At 57.5% G+C, this 22,193-nt stretch overlaps 1 protein-coding gene across 1 annotated transcript in view; it reads right to left on the bottom strand.

The window, feature by feature from the left end:
• Positions 1-22,193, bottom strand: part of WNK2 (WNK lysine deficient protein kinase 2) — a 116,366-nt gene that overhangs the window by 53,506 nt on the left and 40,667 nt on the right. The window contains exons 4-8 of the mRNA XM_062208503.1: positions 16,739-16,896; positions 13,486-13,574; positions 11,800-12,019; positions 5,301-5,592; positions 1,907-2,103 (exon numbers count right to left, since the gene is read on the bottom strand). Of these exons, the coding sequence (XP_062064487.1) occupies positions 1,907-2,103; positions 5,301-5,592; positions 11,800-12,019; positions 13,486-13,574; positions 16,739-16,896 (956 nt within the window). The remainder of the gene's footprint in view (positions 1-1,906; positions 2,104-5,300; positions 5,593-11,799; positions 12,020-13,485; positions 13,575-16,738; positions 16,897-22,193) is intronic.

Consider the following 22,193-nt stretch of genomic DNA (forward strand, 5'->3'; position numbering starts at 1 on the left):
ACACGGGGATGTGGCAGGCAGGTGGGCTACAAGGGAACACCCGAGGCTCGGCTCGCGCTTCACCTCCCTCTGCATGGAAACTTCCCTGCGGTTCTGTCTGCCGTCAGGACGGGGATCTGCCACCTGCCTGGCTCCCTTCACCGTTCCCCGCCAGGGCTCTAGGACAGGCAGCGCGGGGGGAGGTACACAGAGCAGGGGTGTGGGACTGAGCCTGGAATCGGGATCTACGGGGAGCCACAGAGCAGTAGTCAGCTCCCGCTGAGCAGGGCCCTCCATTCCCGTGACACCAGCACGCATGGCAGCGTGGGCTGAGCCCTCAGCACCCCAGGGACTCCTCAGGCCCTGCCCTTTCTGTCTGAGGTGTCTGTGTCACCAGAGGGCGCACCGAGGTAAGAGCGGCAGCCTCCGAGCCCACAGCCGCGGGCTCCCGCCTGCACCCCCTGCTCCCACACAATGCTGAGCCGTGAAGCTGGGCTCGGCCACATTGCCGAGGACCCACAGAGCAGCCCCAGCCCAGGAGGACACGGGGGACGGCGCATCGTGCGGCCACAGGAAGCCCTACCCTCGGCTGACAGGGTGAGAGGTGGGCAGGACACGGGGCTCAGCCCTAGCTCAGGTGTCCACGCCGCCAAGAGCCGCCAAGAGCCGCCACTCTGGAGCAGCAAGGAGCTGTTTCTCAAATGGCTGCCCAGGAGGCCCGAGACGCCAGGCGGCAAAGGCAGACATGGCCAACAGTTTGGGCTGCTTCTCCAAAGGGACTTCCTGGGCCCTCTCGATGGCCCCAGCTCTGCTCAGACAGAAGAGACAGCCCATGGGCAGTGGCGTGGCGGGCAGCCAGCAGGACAGAGTGTCGGCCAACAGGACGCCTCAGTGGTCAAAGTGAGAACTGTAGTTAGCGAAGCACCAGGTGGGAGGGGTGAAGACAGAGCCCACCATGGGGCCGGCGGCGGTGTCTCCCTTCAAGGACTTCTCTGCCACTGGGCACAAGGCCCTGTGAACGGAGCAACGGCTTTGTTTGCCTTAGTGTTAACAGAATGAACATCGGGAGTGAGCATTCAGCCCAGCGGTTCACATGCCTGCATCCCCCGACCCCAACCCCGGGACCCAGGGGGCCCGGGGTTCCATTCTCAGCTCTGGCTCCCGCTTCCTCTTAATGCAGATCCCGGAAGGCAACTGTGATAGCTCAAGCAGTTGGATCCCTGCCACCCCCGTGTAGACCTGGATTGAGTTCCTGCCTCTCAGCTTTGGACCCCAACCAGCACCTGCTGACATGGGTATTTGGGGAGTGAACCAGCAGATGGCAGTATCTCAAGTGTTATTTTACCCCCACCCCCATCCCACCACCATCCCGGCCCCTGCAACCCTACTCTCTTCAAGGTCTCACATCCCCAGTTGGGACATCTCGTGCTCAGTGTTCCCCACACTCCCACTGGGTTGTCACAGCAGTGACACTTAACTTGCATGAGGTCTGGAGGCCCCGTGCCAGAGGTGACAGACCATCCCCCAGTGGGGCTAGACACCAAGACTGAATCTCGGGTTTTGTCATGAGCACTGATGCACTTCTGTCACTTTGGGACAGTCTGACATCTCAGGCCAGGTCCACGGGCCGGGCAGCTGCCTGTTGTCACCGCCAGCACCAGTGCCTGCTCATGGGAGGGACAAGGCCAGTCCTATCACGGGGACCCCTGGCGTCTATTTCCGACAGTGTCTTTCTCATTGGGGCCTTCAGGGCCATGTCAGAGCCTGCCGTTCCCCAGTTCCTGGCAAAGACGGAGCCTCCTTCTGCAGGTCTCCCAGGGCAAGGTGGCCAGGAGCCAGTCAGGGGCCACCTTCACCCTGACCACAGCTGGTGCAGCCAGGGCGGCCCTTATCTGCGGGGACAGGTTGGGGTGGCTCTGGGACTCACCGTGGCGGCGGGCTGCTGGAAGGGCCCCAGTGAGGGCAGGCTGTGCGGGAGGCCGGGTCCCTCGCTCACTGGGGGGCTGCACACGCAGGGGGCCAGGGGCGCTGCGTCCACGAGGGAGCCGAGCACCACGCTCTGCTGGCTGCTCTGCGAGTCCGAGTACACCGTGGAGCCCTGGCCGCTGTCAAAGGTGCTGTCCGCTGGGGAGGACAAAGACACGGCTTAGTGTGGACACGCCCAGAGCCACCTCCACGGCACTGCACGGGGCAGACCTGGGCTCGTCTGCACAGCTCCATCTCCCAGACTGGATGGGCTCTGCAGATTTCATAACTGGCCAATGAATGCTGTCTAAGCAGTCAACTATTCCAGAACAGTAGAGCAAGGTGAGGGTTGTACCTGCACCCACCCCAACATGGCCCAGCATCAGGGCGGCATGGATGCCAGGCCAGGCACAGCTCACAACCCTCCCGGGGGCAGACGCCATCACCCCAAGCAGTGCACAGACGGGAACCTGTCACAGCTTGGACAGTGGGCACTGTCCAGCCTTTAGCAGCAGAGGGACAAGCTAAGGAACAGCTGATGTCTTAATTGTGAGGGAAATGCCCCTCATCCATGACTGATGGGCCACCCTCACGCTGTGGCAAAGGGCTGGACGGGGAGACAGGTCACAGACCAACTCTGACACGGTTGGAAAAGAAGGCCTGCACCCCCTCCCAGAGAGGCCTCAGGAGGGGTCGCACCCACCATGTGGGGGACCAGAGGGCAGAGGCAGCCCCGAGTGTCCATGGCCCCAGGTGGGCTCCCAGAAACGACATGAGCTGGGCCACACAGCTCTGCTAACCCTAGGTGCAGTGGACAGACCTGCCTGTACGCAGGGCCCAGATAGGACACACTGGGCATGCCTCACCACCACAGGCCAGGGACGACTGCTCCCTGCATGGCCAGGCCGCTGAATTGTGAGAAGCAAAAGCCTGCCTGAAACAGCACTTTCAGTTACGGTTCCCAGATCCCAAGAGCCACAGAAGCATTAGGACTCGCCACCTCTGAATGCCCAGAGGCCACCTTTCAGAGCGACTCATCCATCCATCTGTCATTTAAGCACACTACAAGGGATATAGCTTGTGGGCTTTGCAGGAAAGTAATTTTCCCAGGGACTGACTGGAACTTATTTAGACTAGGAAGGAATGCAGAGATTAATTGTGCAAAACCAATTAGACACGTGGCTCTGACTTCTAATGAGCCAGCTGGTCATTTGCGTGGTCATTTCCACTTAGGGAGGGAGGAAGGGTGTGTACAGCTCTGGGCAGAGCCAATCTAACCACATGTGTAACACTCCACATTTCCAGTGTGAGCGTGCTTACTATTTGGATAATTAAAAGTTAACTTTAGGAACCACTTTCGGGCCTGTTGACAAGTTACCCTGCTGCTGTCCTCGGCTGCCGGAACCAAGTGCAATGAGAGGCACACGGAGGGAAGAATGGAAAGTGTACTCTGCTTTATCTTCCCACAGTGCATGTGCATGCTTGCTGGTCTTCTTACATGGACCCACTGTGACCCCGTCAGCTCTCCGTGAGTCACAGTCAACATCATGGGACCCTCTGGGACCAGATGGGAGCATGAGGACAGAGGAGCTCAGAGCACGTGGGGTGCCCTCCACTGTGGAATAGAGGGGCCTGGGGTATGCATTGTGCATGTGTGCAAATGTGTATGTGCTTAAGCATGAGAGTGTTTGTGTATATTCAAGCACAATGTGTCTGAGTATGTATATGTGACTGTGTGTACACTGCACATGGATGTGGGTATATGGGTACACTGTGTACATACATGTAAGAGTCTGCGTGAGCATGGTGCATGCACGTGCTTTTGTGTGAATGTACATGGGTGTCCACAAGTATGGGTGTCCACATTTGTGTGGGTGCACGGACCCTGTGTGTGGCTGGGCAGATAGGTGTGTACTTGTGTGGGGTACATTGTGTGCTCATACACAGCTGGGTATGCATGTAGCTGTACACACATATATGATGTGTGTGCACATGCCCATGTATGTGGGGTTTTGTATGTGTGTGCATGGATCATCTACAGAAAGACAATGGGGAGACCGATATCACCTGCTCCCCCAGGGAGCACAACTAAGCACCCTTGTAGATTCTGGACTTCATACCACATGGTGGTGACATCATCTGTTTTGTAAAATACAACAAGTGAGTCAAAGGTTTTGAGAAGTGTGGTTACAGCCTCTTCTTGCAGCACATGCCATCACCGTGAGGCAGCGGGGGACAGATCTGTGTGCAGGGTGCTCCAAAGCCTCATGGGACTTGACCAAGCACTTACTGTCCGCCCTGGACCATCTCACACGGCCCAGCCTGAGCTGACACCTGAACTATTTCTAGACCCAACACCGTCTCTTCAAAGTGCAACAGACGGAGATGCTGAAATGCCCACCCTAGAAAGTGTCCACCCAACAATTACAACTGTCAGACTGGGAGAACTTTTTCCTACAAAAGCCTTGTGCTTGTTAATTAATTTTTCAGGTTTATCACAAAACAGAGCAGTGACGTAGCAATCATCGAATTTGAACAGCTGCTGGGAGCTGCTTTGCTCCTTTAACGACAAACAAGGATGTGTATATTAAGCAAATCAAACACGTTCCGGTCTTTCCACATGGACAGCCTGACACACTGGCCGGACAGGTCACGCAATGATTCTGCTCCGGGCTGGTGCACAGAGCGGACACAGCCACAGCCCTCCACCCTCAGCTTGTTGCCGAGTGCTAGACACCAGCCCCGCTGCTGTTGGGCTGAGAGGAAGCACGCCTCACAGCAGCTCCCCTAGTTCACCAGAGACTCTCCCCCGTGGAAAACGCGCCAAACGTCTCAAAGTTTGGCCACTGGATGGGAGATGACACGGATGGAGCATGTTAGCAGCAAACACAGGCTAAGACAGCAGCATCTCACTGCTCTGCCACCCATACGAGGCCCAAAAGAACCTGACCCGGGTCTACAACAGGGACCTGGGGCTGGACTGGCTGCAGGCATGCTTGTCCCTGTGTGTCCTGAGAAGCTGGCCTTCGGTGAGCCCTAACCCCACCCCCACCCCCCAGTAAGAGACCCCTGGGAAATGCCGACAGAGTCCCAACCCCTCTAGAGCAGTGCTCATGAGCCCTATCCTGGTCAATCCCACCCTTCCGGACACGCTTTCTTCCCAGGTCCTGGTACTAAGGACACTGGCAGGCCCCAGGCCCCAGAGCAACAACTCGACTACCTGAGGGCAGCATGGCGCTCCCACCTGCCTTCCGTACCAGGCTTCCGATAAAGGGGAAAGACTGTTTTTGCCCAACAACTGGTTTTACTGGGAGGGGGAGGGCATGGCTGTCACTGCGGCCCACCCCAGTACTCACAGGCCAGGGAGGTGGCGCTGGCCGGCAGCGTGGGGGGCACGAGGTGCTGGTCGGCCTCTGACTCCTCGGGCCCTGGTGGCCCCGGCGGCCCCGCCTGTGCATGATAGGTCACCTGGACCTGCAGGGGTGCCGCTGGCGCCTTGGCCTTGTCGGGGCTGCCCGCGTCCCGTGGCTCCTTGGGCTGCAACGCAGGCCAGATCCTCTCTCGCCGCCACTGGATCAATGCCACACGGTCCCGGATGGACTTGGCCACGATCTTCACATCGCTCTCATGGAAGAATCCAGACTCGATCTGCAAAGGTGGTCACACTGTCAGCATCATGGACACCAGGTCGCCTTGCTCCTCTGAGGCCTGCCATTGGCGGGCAGCCCTCACCACCTGTGCCGAGGGGTCCTGCTGGTGGGATCCTCCCTGGGACCCCACAGCCCCCAAATGCAGCCCCCAACACTTCCTAGGAGGCTCACATCACCCCAGGGTGGTTAACCATAGGCCCTCATCGACTGGAATCTGCAGAGCACAGTGGCCAGGGCAGCAAACTGCCCACAGCAGTTGCCCAATGGCCTTCTAGACCTGACCTGCTGCCTCCAGGGCGGAGGGCAACAGCACAACCCAGAGCAGCTCAGCTGCCAGTCCCTGGGATTTCTTGAGGTCCCAGCCCACCCTTGTTCCTGTGCTCAGAAACGGGGACAGCAGCTACAGCGCCACAGCTTTCACGGGAATCCTGAGCTGTCACAGAGGCTGGGGGCTGCCCGGAATGGGGAGAGACACTCGAGTTCTAAGTGGCGCCAACAGCAGTGTGGGGGCCAGTGCCTGGCAAAACCCTAAAAGTGATTAACCAGAGAAGAGTGTGCGAGAGCATTTGTACAGCAGCCCTGAGACTCCAGGACGCATCAAGAGCCCACTGAGACAATTCATAGCAAAATCACCTTCCTGCTTCTTGAAGAAAGAGGCCCCCTTTGAAGGGCTGCTCTGGCTGCGCTGCAAGTGCAAAACAGAGATTGCTCATCCCCCAGACCTCCCTCCCTTCCTGAAAACCCGGCTCCTCAGACGCGAGGCTGGACAAGCCTCGAGGGAGGGGGAGGTGCCATGCAGGACGGCGCCCAGGTGTGGGCCTGGTGGACACAGGAGGCGCATCGGCGGGGGTGAGGTGGAGGGGTTCCAGAGCTGGAGGCTGGAGGCCGGTGACCGTGTGCGGCTGACCAAGCAAGAACGCGTAGGGAACAGGGACGCTGGCTCCTCCAATGTGGAAAGGAGCCTCACGGTGCTGGGTGGGCATCAGAGCCACCGGCAAGAGGACAAACAACACAGATGGACTGCACGTGTGCCTATGGCGCCCGCATAAATGCCACATGTCCTGCGGGCTCTGTCCACCCACAGTCCCGTGCAGGAAACCAGTGTGGCTTCAGGGAAGACAGCTTAGGGCCAGGCAGGAGGACAAGGATGAACCGGACTGGGGGGAGATGCACAGGAAGTGACAGGGCTGTGCAGACACGGGAGCCAGCTCCAGGGCCTCCTGCTGGGAAATCTGAGACAAGTGGACATAAGATGGGCAGTGCCATGATGAGGGTTCAGGGGTGTGCCTACAAATTCTAAAAGATCTTGCACACTGTGTGTGGGGGTGCAAATCACCCACGGGTTCAGAAGAAATGGGGTGTCCTGCCAGGGTTAGGTGGGTGAGTGTGACAGCTCTCTGTCTCTCTCCCTCTACCTTTGTGTTGATGTCTGTGTCTCAGCCTCCATCTCTCTCCCCTGCCCTCTCCTGGATCATTTGCTCCAGGGGAGGCCATATCAGGAGTAGTTCTGCGCAGAGGCCCACCAGGTAGGGAACCGGGGTCTCAGCAGTGAGACCCCATCAGGTCTAAGCACGCAGCCCTGGAGGGGCCCTGAGCCCCCCCAAGCTGGGCTCCCCCCGACCCCTGACCTCAGAGGCTCAAGAAGCAGGCCAGAGTGTTTCAAGTGTTTCAAGTGCTGCCTTTGGGGAGGATCAGTTACGGAATAACAGACATCTCACAGGGCAGTGCAGCCCAGGGAAGAGAACAGGACCCTGAGACCGGAGAGGGGAAAGCCAACTGGACAGTTTGACAAGAACCAGGAGAGCTGCATAGTTTCCTCCCCCAAGACAGGCATCAGCTCCAGCAGAGGGGGACAGTGCCTCGTGGAGAAGGCACAACTGCCCCCAGCCCCCTGAGTGAGGCTCCTCCGCAATGAGACAGACAGAAGCCTGAGCCCGCAGGCAGGATGCGGCAGGAACGTGGCGCCTTCCTGAGATGCAGGGAAAGACGCACCGCCTAACTAAGCGTGCCCCGCCCCAAAAGGAACCCAAGGGGCAGGCACTGGGCACTGGGGTTAAGATACCGCTTGGTTTGATCCCATCCCATAGGCCTGGGTTCAATTCCCACCTCCACTTCCAATGACAACTTCCTGCTCATGCACACCCCGGGATGCAGCAGGTGCTGATGGTGTGAGTCCTTGCATCCTTGCTGCCCACGCAAGAGACACAGTCTGAGTTCTAGCTCCTAGCTCCAGCCTGACCCAGCCTTGGCTACTGTGGACATCTAGGGACTGAACCAGAGGCTGAACCGGAGGCTGGAAACCTCTGCTTTCTAATAAAACAAAAACCAAATACGCAAACCAAACCAAAGAAGGATGCCTGAGCCCTCCTGAGGGGACACACGACCTTGTCCTGTGCCCTCGCTGTGATGGTGTCGCTGGGGATCTGAGTCACCTGAGACAGGCGGGTGGAGACACAGGGGTGGCACTTTCATGGCTGACCCCGGGTGCAGCTGTGCAGGGAGCTGTCCCGGTTTGTGGGACACAGACACGGAAATATATGGTGCGCGGGGCACCAGGTCAGCAACTCATTCCCGAGCGGTTCCCAGAAGCAGCTTCTTCATCGTTTCTCAGCAAGTTTGTGACTATTTCAAAAAAATTTCCATCACAAGACAATTGCCTTTGGCAGAATGGAGTTTCCTCACGGAAACGTCCCAGGCTGAGGTCTCCCTGAGCACCAGGGGCGGGAGCAGGCTGGGGACGCGGCCGACACAAGCGGTCAGCCGAGGGTGGCTGCAGGCGGACACGGACCAGTCAGCGCAGGCTTCCGCCCTGGGCTCCTGCCGCCTCCACACCAGAGTGAGAGACTCGGGCTCCTGGAAGAGGGGCTGTGCTGGCCCTCAGTGTCGGGACCCTGAAGACCACCCCCCAACCACAGGGCGCCTGGTGGGGAGATGGGGAATGGACAGGAGAGGCCCCCACCACCAGGCCTGACGTGGGCTGCAGCAGGCAGTCCCCTCAGTGGGCATTACCCTGTTATCATACCTGGGGACAGGTGTGTGCAGGGAGTGGGCATCAGCCGAGACTGTCCCCCAGGCGCCAGGTGACCTGGGTCACACCGAGGCCGCAGCGCCCCTCTGCCTGTCTCTGCCCAGGCACAGCCCACCTGAGACTAGAGGCTGCCAAAGCAAACAGCCCTCCCCCACCATGTCCCTCTCCACGATGCCCACGGGCCATGTCCACTTCCCTCCCATGTCCCTCTGCACAGCCCCCAGCTGTCCCTCCAAGGCATTTCTTCTATTTTTCCCAAACAGAGAAGCACAGAGCTCATGTGGTTTTTAAGAGCAAGAGTGGCCTCAGACCGAGCTCCGGTCTCCGCAGACTAGGGGGCAGAGGAGTGGCAGGCAGCAAGGCCCTGCCAGCCCAGGCACCGTGCTGTGAGGGCAGAACCCGGAGAGGCCCCGAGGATCCCTTCAAAGAGGCTCAGCATCAACCCGAGGCCAGTGAGGGGGGGAGGGAGCAGAGGTGGCTGACGACGGGTCCTGTCACAGGGAACACAGCCCCCCAGGACCGCACAGCCTTCAGCTCACCACAGGCGGCCCCCCGCTGGGCCTGTTTCCTCAGCAGGTCGGGGACTTGTTCTGCTTCACGGTTGTTCCTTAACTGGACATGAGCCACGTCGCTTCTGCACGGATGCCCTGGTACTCGGCTGTCACGTCACACATGTGAGCTGACACCGGCACCTGGCCCAGGTGTACAGCAAGAGCCAGGGACAGGATATGGTGACGGCTTTATTCCATAGGAGGCGCTATCCGGATCCCACTTGTCTGGGATCCCTGGACAGCTCCTGGGATGTGCTGTCGGCAGCAGAATCCATCCATGCTAAGCCCTCACATCCCCTACCATGGTTCAGCCATTGTGCGGGAGTGTGACTCCTGCCTTCCAGGCTCTGCTTGCTGGTGTCAGGCCCAGCCCAGCACCTAGCAGGTGTGACCACATTCCAGGAAGGAAGGAGAGTGCCTCACCCTACCTGCCTCTCCAGAGGCCACTCTGCCACATCCAATCTAGGACGTTCAATCACCTTGCCCACACTCCCTGCAAGGCAAAAGCCAATGTGGCCTGCTATTGCTGCAATCCCTCATGGGCCTGAGATCCCATGAGCCATGCCTCCCCGTAGTCCAGCACCAGTGGCCAGCATGGTCCCCCCAGGAGGATGCTCTCAGCATACAGCCACCATCAAACGGCAGCACGCTCCCTGCCCATGGCTGCACGCCACCCACGTGACACTGACTACTTGCAACAAACTGGAGGGCAATGGTGACTACAAGTGGCACTGAACGCATGGGAGGGCTGGGCTGGTGACTCCCAGGATGCAGTTCTTAAGCCATCGGGGCAGCTGTGTCTGAAAACCTTCTCCTATGTAGCCCAAGGATTCCCGAGAATCCCAGAGGCCCGCTGTTCACTGCGGAGGCTTGACTAGGTCAGGGACAAGACCAACAGCAAGCCGGGCAGGGACCGGCTGGCCTGGGGGTGATGGTGCAGCCAGCTCGCAGTAGAAGTCCCGTGGAGAAGCCACCAGCCTGACAGTAGGACACGGCGCCCACCCCTATCCACAATGTGCCATCACAGCCAGGACACAACTCCTCCCCTCCAGACCCAGGGGCTCCGGCTCTGCCCTCAGATCCACGTCCCTGAGAAAGCCAGGAGCGGCCAGGAGCAGCAGAGTCCTCAGGGTGGGCACACACACACCTTCCCAGCATCCCCAGGCTTCAGTCTCCCCACCAGAACAGAGCCCGCATAGAGTGGCCTCCCCTCCCCTGCTCCCTGCCCCCATCCAAGGCCTGGCTCCACTTCTCACTGGAACTGCTCTCAGTCGTGGGACATATGCGAGTGACACCTTCAGCAGGTGGGGCCACACTCAGTAACAAGCTTGTTTTACCGAAGCGCAAAGGGTACACCTTGGTGGTCAGCCCCGGCAAGGCCGTGGGTCTCCTGCAGCGAGCCAGGGGCTGCTCCTGCTAGGCTCCCTGAAAATCAGCAGCCCATCACCCAGTCATCTCGAATGTATACTTCCCCACCCACTACAGCGAAGGCCTCTGCGGACGCCCAGCCTTGTGGTTCTTTTTCCCTGGCTTTGCCCAGCCCACTGCAGGTTTCGCTGGTTCTCATCCAACAGGCTGACTTACTAAGTTTGCCCGCCTCTGGTCATTAACAATGTGGACGCCCGAGTCTGTCTTACACCATCATAGCCAGGTTGCCAGAACAGCCCCTTTCCAACTAGACGCCAGCCACCACCTCTCTGGGTCAGGTGTCCCCGGTCCAGCGAACAAGCCCCCACTGCATGCCCATTTAGCTACCTTCTAAATGGCAGCCCTACCCAGCAGAACACGCAGGCTACAGAAATCCTTCCACATGGCCCATCACAAGCGCCATGGCCTCAGCGGTATCGAGCCCTCGACATGTGCCCAGGGAAACCAAGAAACTGAGTTTTAAAGGTTCAGTAAATTAATCCTTAGTAGCCACACGTGGGCCGTGGGGTCCCACTTGGGAGTGGAAGCCTAGGGAACAGAGCCACAGTAACTGTGCCAGGCACTCAGGGCTCTCGGTATCCATCCCACCCCCTTCCCACACCACAGGCACCACACAAGTATCATTTCTTCATCACAGGTGGAAGAGCCCTGATCTGAAATGCTGGGGACCGGAAGTATTTCAGAGGTCAGGGTTTTTCACACTGGCACAGACTTTACCGGTGGAGTGTCCCTAAATGGAAAATCTGAGATCTGAAATGCTCTGAAGACCGTGCGGCCGCTCTTCTTACACCTGAGCTACTGTTCCCTGCCAGCGACCACTGGCTCCACCTCCGGCCCTCCCACGCAGCCAGCAGAAGGCCCCGCCAATAACCCAGGCAGAAAGGGGTCCCTCCTGCTGCAGGTGCCCCAAGCTGCTCCTCACCCTTAGAGCCACACATGAAGGAGAAGAGCAAGGAGAGGAACAAGAGGGAAATGCACGCTCCTTCCTAGAAACCCAAACAACCACAACCACGCCCCCCAAGCTAAAGGAGCCACGGAGGTCCCAAACCCAGTCCCGGACCGCAGCACCATCGACAAAAGAACCAGGTCAAGCCAAGCAGCGCTTTACTCTCATTGGGTTCCTCCCCTGCCAATTTCTGAGCTGCCCCCAGACCTGCCCATGCAAGGTGCGGGTGGCGGCATGAGCCGCGCGGGTTACCATTTCCTGGGCCACCTCGTCGGGGGTCTCCTTCTCCAGGTCGAAGGTGAACTCTATGGCGCCATTGTCCTTGGGCTTGCCCTTCAGCTTCTTGGGGTCTTCCACCCACAGCCGCAGCGCGATGGTGGACTTCCGGCCGTGGTCCTCCTCGGCCAGCTCCACTCTCACGCCCGTGTCCTCCGCAAAGAAAGCGTGACTCAGCAGGTCCTTGATCTCATACCTACAGGGAGAGCGGTCACACACAGGGCAAGCCCGCAGGGCGTGGGCAGCCACACGGCACCCTCCTGAGGTTGTCTGATTCCACTGCCCAGTGGCAGGCTGTGCCCCGAGGGCGGCTCCCAGCAGAGCGAACGCCATCCCTGAGATCGGCTCTTACTGCACCTTGTCTTGACTTTTCCTTCTCTTCCTCGTGAAGAATACAATGCATGCAAAAGCACCAGACTGACTACCCACCGGGCAGGTTCAGCCCTGCTGTGTGTCAGTGAGCTGTCAACTCTCACCACAGGGAGACACCTGGTTCTGGGTGGGACTAACATGGAAACCCAGAGTCCCCAACTTGGTGCCGGGACATGGGTCTTAGTTTTCGGAGGGCGGGGGTGTGTGTCTCTGCAGGATGAGGCAGAGAAGACGGGAGAAGGTATACTATAAAGCAGGGGTGGCGAACAAGGACCTGCAGAGCCCAGGGGGTACCAGCCCAAAGCCAGCTGGGAAGGCTGCTCATAGGAAGCCAGTGGCCAGGCACTGGATAATGCTAGCTCTGGGGCCCACAAGGATTTGCCACCCTAGTGCACCCCTAGCCCTCCTCTCTTATGAATGCAGTCATGCAGCAAGTGTTGCTGTGGGCCTGGCTTCCTCCCATGTCCCGGCTGCCAGGTCATCTGTGTGGCTGTGACATCAGCCAACCACCCCTCTTTACTGCCAAGGGTGTGGTGTGGATGTGTAGGTGTACCCCAGTCTGTTTGGGGAGAGAGAAACAGCCCAGTTTTCTGTGCCTGCTCTGAGGGTCTAGATGGCTTAGCCGTGGGCCTGTTCCCCCCCACACCCAGAGGCCATGCTGCTTGGAGATGCACAAAATACAGAACCTGGAGCTCAGGAGGGAGGATGGGGCTGAGGCAGATCCAGGAGCCCCTGTATGGAAAGGTTTCCTAAGGCCATGGGAATAGATAGGCCCCACCCTCACCCCCTGGGGTTGATCCCCCCAGGGAAAACTGGAGAAAAATTAAAGGGGCGAAAGGGAGTCCTAGGCCCTTAAACCCCCTGGCCAGACCTAGGCCCCAGAGAAGGCTGCCCACTCCAGCTTCCCAGCCTGGAGTCACTGTGGCCTGAGCACTCAGTCTGGCTCTGGAGTTTTCTCTTGTCACAAACGTGCTGCAAACACCAGCTGGAGAAAGACCCAGGGCCAGGGCAGACACGGGGCAGCACTCCCACAGGAGTCCTGGCTGCTCCACTTCTGATCCAGCTCCCTGCTAACGTGCCTAGGAAAGCAGCAGAAAATGGCCCAAGCACTTGGGAGACCCAGACAGAGTTCCAGGCTCCTGACTTCCGCCTGGCCCAGTCCTGGCTGTCACAGCCACTTAGGGAGTGAAACAGTGGATGGAAGACCTCTCTGTCACTCTGCCTTTCAAATGAAGACATATTTTTTAAAAAACAAAAAATATCCAGGGCCCAACCCCACACAGAACTCACCTCTCCTCCTTGTTTTTGCAGATGCACTCTCCAATAATCTCCTTGATTTCGGGATCGTGCACTTTCTCAAAGCTGGCTGGCTTGATGCCCTGAGAAGCAGAGGACAGAGTCATGTGACACAATCAGCAGCTCCAAGGCACCACCCCCACCACAGCGCAGGGACCTCCTCCTCCACCACCATGATGAGAGGACAAACACAAACCACTAGGAAACCGGACCAAACACGCCAGACGGTCACATTGTGATCCTGGACATCGGCAGTGCAGGACATGGACAGAGACACATGGGGCCTCCCCTGCCCAGCTTGCTATCCAGGAACAGTTCCCAGGCTGGGACACAGGAACCCAGCTGAGTCTGTGGTCTATGAATTAAGGGTGAAGCTCAAGAGTTCAGGGAGACTGAGAAGGCTACAAAGCAGAGCTCTGGGAGGGAGTGAGGGAAGCAGCAAAGGGAGCCCCAGATACCTGCACAAGGTCCCCTCAAACCCCAGACCATGTGTGCATGGTCACATCCAAACAGCAGAGCCAGGCCCAGAGTTCACACAGAGCAGTACAAAACGTGACGCACACAATGTACAGCATCCGACCAAAAATTACCAGACACGAAGGTTCTCGTAAAGTTCATGGAAAATGTGTTATTTTGAAAATATGATGCCTGGATTTCAAAACTCTTTGCATCAAAATAAACTCATTTTTAACTCCATTTTTCCATGAACATTTTGAAGTCCCCCTTGTATGCCAAGAAACAGGAGCGTATGATCCATGACTTGGCAGAAAAACCAGTCAACAGAAATAGACTCAGAAATGAGCGAGACATTGCAGACAAGGATGTTAAAACTCATTGTAGCTCTCTATATGCGTATTTAAAGAAAAATGAACAGGAACAGCAATGCTAGATATAAAAAAAGAACCACACGGAAACAGAGATGGAAACCACAGCTTCTGGACTTTCACTGCAGCATGTGACCAGCGGATGAAACTCTGAGAAGATGGGTCAACCGTGGGACACGCAGCAGAGCGAGAAAGATGGTTGTGGAGGTTCTGTTCTGCTCGCTTGGGAACTTGAGATAGACCAACAGTCAAACGTGCACATGTCACACAGAGCTCCGTGGCAGGGGGCTGGGAAGAGACACTTGAAGAAACACTGGCGGAGGCTGTGCCCTGTGCCCACAGGTGCAGCACACTCAAGCCGCAGGCTCCACCAGGTGGACAGGGAGTAAGGCCGAAGCCGTAGAGACCATCGGCCCCCTCCGATCTCCCCCTACCACCAAGGCCAGCAGCACGGTTCCCTGCCACTCAGCGTGGACACCTTCCCTCCACCCACCAGCCAGGCCTCCAGCCCAGGCTCAGGCTCCCATCCTCATCTCCATAACGACCATCTCCCAGGCAACAACACCAGCGTGGTGTCACCTGAGCTGCAGAATTTGACGGCGGGGTTAACACCTCAAACATAGCAGTCAGCTTCTAGAAGGGTGTTAACCAGAGCTTGGCTGCAAAGCCTCCCTCATGGGGCTGCAGGCACCTCCGTGCCAGAGGCTCATGGCCTTGGGGCTGCAGCCGGAGCCCAGTAATTACACGGTGGGTTCTGCGCCTCCCACAGCACAAGGCCTTCCTCACCACACGAAGGCTCTCTCCCCACACCCACCCCTTAAGGGGGTAAGGGTGCTGTTTGTGGTCACAGCTGCCGGCCTAGGACTAAGGCCAGGCAGCTCTCAGGGCAGGAAAGGGACAAGGCAGGTGCTAGACTGAAGGCAGCCACTCCTGGGCCCCAGAGTGCAGCCCCCCAGCTAGACCCCGCCCTCAGAAGCAGGGGTGGGTGAGGTCCCTCTGCAGTCTGCTGGGTTTGTTTAGTTTGGGGGTGGGAGGAGGAGGAAGGGGGCAGCACAACTAATTGCAAAAGTTCTAAGCACACTGAGGGCGTCAATCATCATAAGATGCAACCTTGGAAAGCTTCACCTTGGCTTTTTTTTTTTTTTAAATATGGAAGACATAAAGCATGAATTTTCCCAAACAGGAAGAGAGAGGAAGGGAGGGGGATGGAAGTGCAACCACTGAGCAAGCTGCTGCACCCCTGGGCCAGGGAAGACCTACAAGGAAGGAACCCCAGAAGCACCAGCCAGCCCAGACTCAGAAGCACATCCAGCCGCATGCTTGGGACACTGCTCCCAGCCCACTCCCAGATGAAACACCCCAGTGCGTTACCCATGGTGCAAACCAGGAGCCCAGCTCCCTCTGGAGCTACAAGCCTGGCAAGTGGTGTCCTAAGTCTCCCAAACCCCTCACTTCCTCCCACTTCCCACTGCAGGCCCCCTTGCCTCTCTTGGGACACTCAGCATCTGTGTGTGCGGGTCCCCGACAGAGGCCCAGGCCCCAGTCCAGGAGGGGCGTGGAGCCACCAGGTGACTGATGATCCGGAATTCAAAACCAAAGGATAGAAACACACATCATCCACAGGAGGGGCTCAGGCTGGAGGCAAAGACCAGGGGCGCTGCAAACACGCAAATCCGTGGGTGCCGGGGCATAGCAGGGCAGATGGGAATCGCACAGAGCACAGCTGCCCAGGCTGGGCATGCACCGGGCAGGGGCAGTGAGGACTCCTGGGATCACAGTTGCCTGCGGCCAAGGTCAGGGACCTCCCTGGGGGCGTCCCGGCCTGACCGTGGGGCTCGGCACAGGAAAGCCCAGCCAGCTGCCCTGCGCCTGGACGCTCTGTTTGGCTCCCCCGCCCTGTGAGGCAGGTCTGTTTGTACAGCTGAAGTCGTTTCATCAAATAAAAAACTCACAGCGCCAGCAAAACAGGGATTAAGGTTCCCGGGCTGCCCAATGCCAGCAACCTCCTAGACACACACTCGGCCAAGGGTGACCAATTGGTGAAAAAGAAAACAAAGAGTGGTTCCAAAATAAAGCAGATGGGGGAAGCAGTGGCCCCGGGGCAGCCCAGAGCAGGGCTCTGGGGACAGGTGGCTGGGCACGCCTCCTCCAGGAGAGCTCCCTGGAGTTCCCGCCCCCTCAGCCTCAGTTTCCCTTGTCCAGGAACTCGAAGTGCGGTGGGACAACCCTTAAGGCTAAGTCCTGCCCACAGCAACCCGTAACCACCATCCCCATTGCTAGGAAACCATGAGCAACCGTCCCCCTAAGCCCCAATTTCCCCATCTGTGCCACTCTCTTTCCTTGCACAGCTACTGTGGGGTCTTTACGAGGACGTGGCCCACGCCCATGGCTGCGCCCTCATTAACAAGAGCCAGGGAACTCACACAGGTGACCTTTCGGTAGATCTGGGCGGCGTTCTGGCACTCTGAGTAGGGGTACTCCGAGGTGGCCATCTCCAGCATGCACATCCCGAAGGCGTAGACATCCACGGACTCGTCGTAGTGCTCCTCGTACATCTCGGGCGCCATGAACTCAGGGGTACCTGTGCCAGGAGCAGCAGACGCAGGGCTCAACACCCAGGAGCCCGACAGAACAGACCATGCTCAGAACATCCAGTTCTTAGGCCTGCCCCACGCTCCCCGCCCTCTGTCTCAGAATCCAGGATCCAAGTTACAAACCTCTAATTCCTTCCTTTGTCCCTTCCCCCCTCTCTCCCTTCCTTCCTTTTTAAGGCAGAGTTAGAGAAAGAGGGAGAGACAGGTATATATAGAGAGCTCTTCCATCTTCTGCTTCAAGTCCCAAATGGTAACAATGGCCAAGGCTGGGCCAGGCCAAAGCCAGGAGCCTGGCATTCTATCCAGGTCTCCCATGTGGATCGCAGGGGCCCAAGCACTCAAGCTACCCTCTGCTGCTTTCCCAGGTGCATTAGCAGGGAGCTGGATCAGAAGTGCAGAAGCCAGGACTTGAACCAGCACTCATAAGGATGCCGGCATCATAGGCAGAGGTTTAACCTGCTGTGCCACAACACCCGGCCCCAGACCGGTAACTTCTCACAGCAGAAAAGTAACTGGCAAACATTGGGCCTGTCCCTGAGGGTTCATTCGGAAACCTTATTCTTCGTCTTCTCCCCACACTGGCCCTCGTTCCCTCTGCAGATTTAATGAACACAAAGAAATGTGTGCTGTAACACAAACATATTGGGAAAACATGGTTTAAGGCATTCTACAAGCTATTTATGTAAAAATCAACAGAAGTTGATCATGACTATTAAACAAAAATAGCATGTTCCAGACTGAAATTTCAAAAAAAAAAAAAAAAACTCCTGGAAGTTCAGGATTCTGAGGCTAGCCAGCAGCTCACAGCACTACTCCCTGACACAAAGGTGGAGACCCTGACTTCCAGGGAATACTGCCTGCATCCGGTGCACACTCCTGACATGTGTGGCCCTAAGGCAGGGCTGCGGATCCTTTTTTCTGCCAAGGCCATTGGTATATTTGCAATGTCACTGGCGGGCCATACAAAATTACCAACTTAAAAATCTGCTTGCTTAGGGCCAGCATTGTGGCACAGCAGGTTAAGCTGCCACCTGCTACGCGAGCATCCTATATGGGTGGGCGCCAATTCAAGTCAATTCAGTTCAACTCAGTAGCCATCCCAGAGCTGCTTATACCTCCAAACACCCACAGAGGCCTTGACCGTCCTGCTCTGCTCCCTTCTAATGTGCCTGGGAAAGCAGAAGATGGCCCAAATCCTGAACCCCCGCATGGGAAACCTAGATGGAGTTTCAGGCTTTGGCCTGGCCCAGCCCTGGTGGTTGTGGCCATCTGGGGAGTGAACCAGCAGATGGAAGCCCTCTCTGTGTCTCTCCCTCCTTCTCTGTAACTCTGCTTTTCAAATTTGAAAGGCAGAGTTACAGAGGTAGAAGCAAAGAGATAGAGAAAGAGGTCTTCCATCCGCTGGTTCACTCTCCAAATGGCTGCAACGGCTGGAGATGGGCCAATCCGAAGCCACGAGCCAGGAGTTTCTTCCAGGTCTCCCACGTGGGTGCAAGCTCTTGGGCCATCTTCTACTGCTTTCCCAGAACATAGCAGAGAGCTGGATTGGAAGTGGTGCAGCCAGGACTCGAAACGATGCCCATATGGGATGCTGGCACTGCAGGCGGCAGTCCTACCCACTATGCCACAGCGCCGGGCCCAAATCTTTTAAAATATATATATATAGCCTGCTATAGATTTATTGAAATTTGAGTCTTGCTTGTGGTTGCCATGGCAGGGCCAGAGCAAATGATTTCGTGGGACCTTATACAGCCTGTAGGACAGGCCCAGCATCAAGCAGCGCTTGGTCACCAGGAGGCAGGCAAAAACTCAGCAGCCATCCCAGAGCTGCTTACAACTCCAAACACCCACAGAGACCTTGACTGTCCCCAGACAGGGGATGCTTAAGCATGCCAGGCACCCCCCTCGGGGAACAATCACCACCACCAAAGACAGGCAGGGAGCCGGCAAAGGGCGTCCACGTGTCAGGTCCCACAGGCTTTAGGATGGGAACTAGGCTGGCGCCTCGGCTCACTAGGCTAATCCTCCGCCTTGCGGCGCCGGCACACCAGGTTCTAGTACCGGTCGGGGCGCCAGATTCTGTCCCGGTTGCCCCTCTTCCAGGCCAGTTCTCTGCTGTGGCCCGGGAGTGCAGTGGAGGATGGCCCAAGTGCTTGGGCCCTGCACCCCATGGGAGACCAGGATAGACACCTGGCTCCTGCCTTCGGATCAGTGTGGTGCGCTGGCCGCAGCGTGCTGGCCGCAGCAGCCATTGGAGGATGAACCAATGGCAAAGGAAGACCTTTCTCTCTGTCTCTCTCACTGTCCACTCTGTCTGTCAAAAATAAATAAATAAATAAATAGGATGGGAACTGCTCACATCCTAGAAACACAAGGGGTGAAAACTGACATCTGCATGAAGTCGGACTTGGCCTTGGTGCAATACACACAGTACAGGGTGGCAGGTGCTCACCGCGTCCGAGACAATGCTGTCTGGGAGGCGGCCGCGCTGTTCTTTAGCTACGTCAGTCTGCAGCTTTCAGCTTCTCTACAGTGAGCTTTCGCTTGAACAAGAACTGCAAAGACCTTTTCGTTGAAAAAGGTCCTGTGTGTCTGCAGAGCTGAGCGCAGAGAAAAGGGACCAGCGATTTCAACGGGGCTGCTTCTAACATCTGTGTGTTTGTTGACTGGAAGACTGTCAACATGTTTTATTTTTTAGAGCAGATGCAAAACAGCACAAAGCAATCACTGGATTACAAATCACATGTTGGGCTTTCATTTACCCATCGTTTCAATTTAAAAGTTGTGTGTTTAACCAAAAAAGTTAACATTTTGGGTAAAAATGGGGGAAAATCGGACTACGTTTAGGTTCACATACAAGCCTGCAGAACTCTGGAAGAATCCATCAGAAATAACGGGACTGAGTGGAGTTGGGGAACCTTGCACTGGGAATGTTTACCCTTTCAGGACTTTGAGGCACATGGTTACATGGAAAGTTTTTGCACTGGTAACTTTTAAATTTCTCAAGTTTCTCTCCCCACCCCCCAATCCCCCTGCCCTGAGTTTGCCACAGAATAGGGAATGCACGACCCAGGCCCTGCTGGATGCAAATGGCAGAAAGACCCCACGTAGCCTAAGCCAGCTGGGTTGCTGGTGAGGTGAACACCTGCTCCCAGGACCCCGCCCCTCTGTCACCCCAGGTTCCCCCAGACACCACCCTGAGGGGCTCCCCAGCGCTGCGCAGGCCTGAACCATCACAGCCACTCAGAAGAGTCCCCAGGGTCCCTCACATACCTGCTTGCACCCCCGAGGTCTCTGCACACCTCCCCAGCCCAGACCCACCCATCTGGCACTGGGAACCTGCCTCATGCCACCCCCTCCCCAAGCCCCCCTGCAAGGGCAGACAAGGGTCTGCAGGAACAGCCTCTCTTCTGCTAAGCCAGGAAGGTGGCTGCGGCCCAGCCTCTCGCAGCTAAGAGGCCCTGTCTGTTTCTAGGTCTGTAAGGAAACACAAACTTCCTTTGCGGAAGTCAAAGACATCCTAGCCATAACTATGCTCAAGAATTGTGTTACAGCGAAACCAACAGAGGCGGCTCATCCATCCTCTCCCCCAGCAGGCAGAGCCCACATCCCAGTCTTCTCCCGGGAGGATGGGAAGGGGGCCACGCCTGCTGGGACCCCACACTGGCTGGAGCCCTTTAGTGCTCATCAGCAACGACCCCTCTCCCACCGTCCATCCGGAATGCCCAGCCCACCCAGAGCCAGCCTGCAGCTCTCCCTAGAGGAACCACCCTCAGTTCCCCTGGCCCACTTTCTCAGCTCTCTCCCCAGCAGGCTCACCTCCATCACTGCCGCCTCTCAGAAGCCCTCCTAGGTAGGTAGGGCACCTCCACACCCACAGGATCCGGCTTCCTGCATAGACGCCTGGCCCAGCCATCAGCAGCCTGGTGACAGGACCTGGTCCCCTCAGAGCCCAGCCCAGGCCCAGTTCAGCACACACAAACCAGCAACACACACCCAGGAAGGTGTGAAACCCAGGGCACCAAACCCCATGGGCAACATATGGCTCACACCTGTGTCAACACCTGGTGTCAGGTAAGGCAGAGGGGAAATGGCCACAGCCTGATGCTCTGAGCATGGGGATCATCTCCCCCCAGAGGGTCCACAGCAGCCCGGGGAAGCCGGCTACCAAGCCCTGTCCTGATATGGGCCATGTCTGAAGTGCAAGCCTGAGGCCTGCAATGGAACCCTGGCACCAACTGCCCCCAGGGGCCCCCAGACACCTGTGTCAGGGAGGACAGGGGGGCTGGTGGCCTGAGGCTATGTCTCAGATGGAACCCTGGGCCCAGGAGGAGTCAGGGCAAGGCAAGCACCCACAGGTAACCTAAGCCAACACTGCTCACAAGAGGGTCCCCCAACCCACTGCAGCCCAGCATCGGGAGACTTGAACTAACAAAGCCCTGCCCTTGAGAAGGGGCAGCCAAGGCCGCTCCTGGTCCAGGCTTCTCCCAACAGGAACTTTCTGGGCCCTGGCACCCATGGTGGGGCAGGGCCCTGCTGTGCCTGCTGGAAACACCTACTCCCCGCCCCACATGTCAGCCCCCCTCTGCAGTGTGAAACCCTGGCCGGGAAGTCCAGGGACCTGAGTGTTGCCATTTGAGGTAAGTGGCCCCGAGCGGCCCTGTCACATCACTGAGCCTGAAACTGCCCAGAGCTCAGAGCCCTGCTCTTGGTTCCTGCAGGACTGAGCACTTCCCCTCCCCTGCCCCTCACATTCTTTTTTAAAATGTATTTATTTATTATTTGACAGGAAGAGTTATAGACAGTGAGAGAGAGAGACAGAGAGAAAGGTCTTCCTTCCGTTGGTTCACTGCCCAAATGGCCACTACGGCCAGTGCACTGCGCCGATCTGAAGCCAGGAGCCAGGTGCTTTTTCCTGGTCTCCCATGCGGGTGCAGGACCCAAACACTTGGGCCATCCTCCACTGCCTTCCCAGGCCACAAGAGAGAGCTGGACTGGAAGAGGGGCGATCGGGACTAGAACCCAGCGCCCATATGGGATGCCGGCACCACAGGAGGAGGATTAACCAAGTGAGCCACGGCACCAGCCCCCTGCCCCTCACATTTCACGGTTAGGAAAACTGAGGCCTGGGGCAGCCCCTGGGCACCACCACTCGGCTTCCCCCAGGGCTGCCAGACCCCTTCTGGGGCAGCCACCCTGCGTCCGACGCCACATCCAAACCCACCACTGCTAGCAAAGCGCTTCTCAGACCTTCACTTCCTCCAAACACTCGGCAAAACCATGC

The sequence above is a fragment of the Lepus europaeus genome, chromosome 12, assembly GCF_033115175.1.
Source record: "Lepus europaeus isolate LE1 chromosome 12, mLepTim1.pri, whole genome shotgun sequence".
NCBI lineage: Eukaryota > Metazoa > Chordata > Mammalia > Lagomorpha > Leporidae > Lepus > Lepus europaeus.